Source organism: Chrysochloris asiatica, unplaced genomic scaffold, assembly GCF_000296735.1.
Source record: "Chrysochloris asiatica unplaced genomic scaffold, ChrAsi1.0 scaffold00392, whole genome shotgun sequence".
In the NCBI taxonomy this organism is placed as follows: Eukaryota; Metazoa; Chordata; class Mammalia; order Afrosoricida; family Chrysochloridae; genus Chrysochloris; species Chrysochloris asiatica.
In genome coordinates this window covers 537,751-543,791 of record NW_006408910.1, presented here as the reverse complement: position 1 = coordinate 543,791, position 6,041 = coordinate 537,751, and the positions used below count along the sequence as shown (strand labels likewise).

Sequence of the window (6,041 nt, the reverse complement as noted above, 5' to 3'; positions counted from 1 at the left end):
GGAGGGGGTAACACCCGGGAAACAGATCAGAAACCAAGACTTCGGGTTTCTTGTTCAACCATGTCATTGTGCAGATAAGAAAGCTGAGGCCCAACATGGTTCTTCACCCCTGGTCAACAGGCTTTCAGGGCTTAAGCAAAGGAAGCCCTGACTCCAGATTCCAGTTCAGCTGCAGAGGCTTTAAGCGGTGGGTACCTTCAGTCCTTTATGAGACCTCCAATATGAACAAAGACTACAAAGAGGCCTAGTTCCTTCCAAACCTTGGCCTGGTCATCCTTTCCCTGCTTCTAAGCTGCAGAGCTTACAACCTGGTCTCACGCCCTATCCTGGTTCACATTCCTTGTGGCCTCCTTCTCTAGTCTTGCTCCTCATCATTCACTCACCGGTGGTCCAACAACCCCTCCCTCTAGGCAACGCTGGCCCTTCCCAGGGAGGGAGAAAATCTATTGTCATCTTACTCCCGCTTCCACTACGCTCAGAAACAGCCACAGAAGGGGGTTATTTGGGGCTTAGCAGATCTCTGTGGGAAAAGATTTCAGAGACAGCGCAGGACGTGCATTCAGAGTCCTTTGATTTGAAAGTCCTCCCTTGTTTCACAGGCAGCCACAACGAGTAAGCCCCTATTTGCCACTGCCCCTGGCCTTGGTAATGATACCCTTAAAATCTCTTCCAGGGTCTGGAACAAAATAAGTATGGGTGTGAATCTACTTGTTAGGCTATATGATATTTGAAAAATTACCCAACTTCTCTGAGCCTCAACTGCTTCTTCTACAAAAGAGAAACAATGATACCATCTGCTTCACAGTGGTTTAAGGAAGTAACCATAAACCATTTACAAATGGCCCAGCCTTGAGTCTCCACACAGTCAGACACAGGCATGCTCAGAGGATGTTCAAGCCAAACCCAGACTGCCCAACACATACTAAACTCACCAGAAGCACCTACAGCTCCCCTCTGCATTGACATCAGGCTTTCTCATGTCTGGTCACAATCAGTGGCTCCCACTCATAGTCACGCTACCCTGCGATGTCCTACCAAGAACCTAAAGTGAACTCCCCGCCCACCACTTCCTCTTTTAATGTCAGTGCTCCCTCTTCCAGTAAATCTTGCATGACCTTGTAAACCTGTACTAACTTCTTCCTACTGCCCCTTCCCCAAGTCTCCCAACATTGTCCACATAGCCACCACTATTCCATTTTCCCAAGCCAGAGGCTACCCACACTCACCAGCTGCTTGTTGAAATTCTGGACACATTGCTCAAACTGCTCATCCTTAGTCTCATCCGCCTTGCCCAACTTCTGGAGCACCTGCAGGAAGAAGAGGAGAGAATGTTATCTTGAGAGGTAGAATGCCAAAACTGAGAGTTTTCAGTCACCATACCTCAGAGCTCTCCCCAGTCCAAACCCAGAGCCTGAGAGGTTGACAGCTAACTTCATCCCAACCATCAGGAAGTCTCCTGTCTGCTGGCATCCCCAAAGACAGCGCTGAATACATAAAACCTTGAAAACACTCACTGTCCTCTAACTAGGACTCAGCCAAGAGGAGTAACTTAGGGCAAGCTTGATGCAGAATCAAAAACTAGAAGGAAGGAAGCTTCCACACCCCTCCTTGCTGATCTCACACTGCACTCATGGGGCTCCCTCCTCACTCTGGCTGCCAAGAGCAGGCTGAGCATGAGAGGGGGTCAAGCAGGGGCAGTCCTATCCCCACCCTCCATGACTATCTTCTGGGTTCACGGCCCAAGAACACTGAAGAGAAAAGCAAAGCAGTCCTGGCCTTGGTCTTCTTCACTCTAGAAAGAGGAGACAACCAGGATAGACCAAGGGTCAGCTCCCAACTTAGTAATTTGATTTGATTTTCAGATGCAACCTACTCTAGCCACCATATCCCACTTTCCACAGTCCAGCAGATAATCCCTGGGTCACCCTTCAGCACACACACAGCGTGACACACACACACTCAGGCAAACAAAGGCATACACACTTATACCCAAGTGGATCTCTCAGAAGTAGACTCCTCTCTGATGACTCACAGCTGTCTCTTCTTAGATGTGGCATGGAGAGGGGATTGAGGGCATAAAGAGGAGAAGGGTGGGTAAAGGCAGAGAAGGAGACTCAAGACAAGGAGATGAGGGTGGGGAAGCTGGACCAGGAGCCAAAGGGGAAGCCCTAAACAGAAGGATTGGCCCACCAGCTCCTCCCAAGTTTCCTTCTCTTGGTCCCTCTAATCCCATGGCTCTATAAGAGGAGAGAGAGGCAGGAGCAGGAAAATAGAAGTGACAGGGAAAGCAGAAGAGTACATGACAGAGAGATGGGGGGTCTTGCTGAGAAGGAATGCTATAGGCTAAATGGTGTGGGGTTTGTAAATAGGAACATGGAGACCAAGGCCAAGAGAGAGGCACAGCCATCTCTCATGGAGACACAGAAAGAAGAGTCATTCTTTCAAAGACTATTGTAGAGGTCTCTCCAGAGGAAGTGGTCAAAATCAACACACAAGTGAAAAGGAAACAGGGGGAGGTGGGTGAGGGTAGGAAGATGTAGTAGGAATGGGCCAAAGGCAAAATGGGTACAGATAAGGCTAGGCCAAGCACACAGGTTGCCCATGAGAAATGGGAATGTCTGGTGGTTGCCCAAGGCTGGTGGGCAATCACCAGCACTGTCATCAAATACATACTCCCTTTGAAGCCCCTGAGGAAGGTCCAGCTCCTGTGTGATGGGTGCCTAGACTTTTCCCATCCATAACTAACCTGGAAAGTCTGGCTCAGGTTCATAGAAGAGCCATGCATGCTTATTTAGCTCATCATTTAGTGCATCTGGCTACTTTTCATTAGGTGCTTGCTTTTTGCCCTGTTTAGTCAAGCAGATATGAACAGGACACAGATCCAGTCCCAAAGAGAGGAATACTCCTGGACCTGTGGTCTCAGATCCAGTCCAGAGAAAAGTTCATGGGGGAGGTGGCTGCCCAGCACAGGGGAGCTTGCAACAAATATGAGGAAAAAAGAGAAAGGAGGCACACTACCAGAAAATTTAGAATTGCTCAAGGTGACTGCCACTTGTCTGTCGGTTGTACTGTGGTAGTTTGCATGTTGCTATGATGCTAGAAGCTATGCCACTATAGTAATTCAAACACAGCATTGTCACCCATGGCAGACAGGTATCAGCAGAGCTTCCAGACTAAGTGGGACAAGAAAGAAGGAAGAGCTAGATCACTTTTGAAAAATTAGACGTTGAAAACCCTATATAGCAGTGGAACACTGTCTGATATAGTGCCAGAAGATTAGTCTCCCAGGTTGGAAAGCACAAAGAATACAACTGATGAAGAGCTGCCCCCTCAAGGTAGATTTCAACCTAAATGATATGGATGGAGCAAAGCTTTCTGAACCTACATTTGCTGATGTGCTACAACTCAAAATAAGAAACTGCTTCAAACATTCATTAATAATCAGAACATGTAATGCACAAAATGTGAATATAGAAAAATTGGAAGTCATCACAAAAAGGAAATGTAATGCATAAAGATTGATATTCTAGGCATTACTGAGTGGAAATATGGACTGCTCCTATACTATTTAAACAGGAAAATTACTGTGCTAGGAATGACAAATTAATGAGGAATGAAATCACATTCATTGTAAAAAAAAAAAAAAAAAAAAGCCATTTCAAATCTAGCCTGAAGTACAATGCTGCCAGTGACAGAAAAATATTCTATAAAACCAAGACTATGTAATATGGCAATTAATCAAATTTGTGCACCAATCACCAAAGACAAAGTTGAGTAAATTCAAGTATTCTAGCAACTTCTGCAGTCTGAAATTGGTCAAACATGCAATCAAGATGTATTAATGATCAGTGATTAGAAATCGAAAGATGGAAGTCAACTTGACAGCACCTAACAACAACAAAGAAAGGTGACCCCAAAAAATGCAGACATTATCACACAATATCATATGCAAATAAACTTTTGCTGAAACGATTTCAAGAAGAGTTGCAGCACTATATCAACAGGGACATTCTTGTCTGGTTCCTGTTCACAAAGGGAATACTGTCAGTTTATCTCCATTCAGAGTGATGTTGGTTGTTAGTTTTGTATTTATCCATCAACTACAAAATTGTTATATTTGAGCCCAATGCTGCTGCCACTGTGTCTGTCAGTCCATGTCATTAAAATGAGGGGGGGGCATTTTCTTTATTGCTGATCCTTCGTTTTACCTATCATGACGTCCTTCACCAGGGACATCATGAAAAATCTACCATCCAGATAAAATGTCCAAAGTATGAGAAACAAAATATAGAGACATCCCGGCTTCTATTGAAAATCTGAACATAGAATGTATGAAGTATGAATCTGGGAAAATTGGAAGTTGTCAAGAATAGAATAGAACACATCAACATCAACATCTTAGGCATTAGTGAGCTGAAATGGACTGGTACTGGCCATTTTGAATCTGACAACCACATGGTTTACTACACCAGGAATGACAAATTGAAGAGGAATGGTGTTGCATTCATCATCAAAAAGAACATATCCAGATCAGTCATAAGGTACAATGTTGTCTGTGACAGGATAATATCCATGTGCCTACAGGGAAGCCCAGTTAATACCACTATTATTCAACCACTAAAGCCAGTAAGGATGAAATAGAAGAATTCTACCAACTTCTTCAATCTGAAATCAATGAAACATGCAATCAAGATGTATTGATCATTACTGGTGATTGGAATGCAAAAGATGGGAGCAAAGAGGAAGCTTCAATAGTTGGAAAATATGGCCTTAGTGATAGAAATGATGCAAAACCAATGATTTGTTCATTTCAAATACCTTCTTTAGACAGCATAGGAGACGACTATACACGTGGACCTCGCCAGATGGAATACATAGAAATCAAATTGACTACAACTGCGGAAAGAGATGATGGAAAAGCTCTATATCATCAGTGAAAACAAGGCCAGGAGCAGACTGTGGAACAGACGATCAATTTACTTATATGCAAATTCAAAATAAAGCTGAAGAAAATGACAAGTCCACAAGAGCCAAAATATGACCATGAATATATCCCACCTGAATTTAGAGATCACCTGAAGACAAGATTTGATACAGTAAACACTAAAGACTGAAGACCAGAAGAGTTTTGGGATGACATCAAGAACATCACACATGGGGGACGAAAACAAGATGGTGGATCGGGTGGAAGTGCAGTGATGAGCTCTGCCGGGAACAATACAGAATACAGGACCAAGAAGGCTCAGGGGATGGTACCAGAACTCTGAACCACATATAAAAGTATATTTAGAAGGTTGGAAGACTTACAACTGGGGAGTTTGTGGCAGAAGCAAGAAATCCATTGCTTCCTGGTTCAGGACACTCAGCTGCTCCAAGAGCCACCATTTTGTGTGGGGCCAAGCAGGGAAAGGATTAGAGCAGCCACGGATGCCTGACTGAGTCGCAGAGATAGAAGTGTGAACATTCTTTTTTTTTTTTTTTGGTATCTTTTCGTTGGTCCTTTGCTGTCTGCGTACCTCCATTCTGGTAACTATAGGGGTGCCTGAGCTAGTGGACAGCCCCACCCTTGGAGGGTTCTAATACGCATGTGCATAGATCTCCTCGAAATTTAAAGTGATAGTTTCCACTTAAAAACAAACGGCCAACAGATACTCAGCCCAAGAGCAGGTCTTGAACTTTTCTTGTTTGCTTTTTGTTCTGTTTTGTAACACAGCAAAGAGAAGGAGAGGGCTGTAGTGGATACAGATTCTTTTTTTTTTTTTCTTTTTCAATTTAAAAAAATATATATATTTTTCTTTTTTTCTTCCTTCTTTTTCTTCTTTCTCTCCTCTCTCTTTTCTGTGAATAGAGACTGCAGTATCAGCTTTGTTTTTGTTGTTTTTTTTTTTTTTTGCTGATTTTGTTTTGCTGTTATATGCTCCCTCTTCTGCCTTTGGAGGACTCTTTGTCTCTTACATTACACAAGAAGAGTCAGCAACTGCTACCATACAGCCAACATACAATCACACCATATAATACACCAAAACCCAGGCAAGAACCAA

General features: G+C 43.6%; 1 protein-coding gene across 12 annotated transcripts in view; it reads right to left on the bottom strand.

Moving 5' to 3' along the window:
* The window catches only part of BIN1 (bridging integrator 1), a 130,117-nt gene that overhangs the window by 27,451 nt on the left and 96,625 nt on the right, over nt 1-6,041 (bottom strand). For all 12 annotated transcript variants that reach the window (XM_006876574.1, XM_006876576.1, XM_006876578.1 and 9 more), the window contains exon 2: nt 1,227-1,307. In XM_006876574.1, coding sequence (XP_006876636.1) covers nt 1,227-1,307 — 81 coding nt within the window. The remainder of the gene's footprint in view (nt 1-1,226; nt 1,308-6,041) is intronic.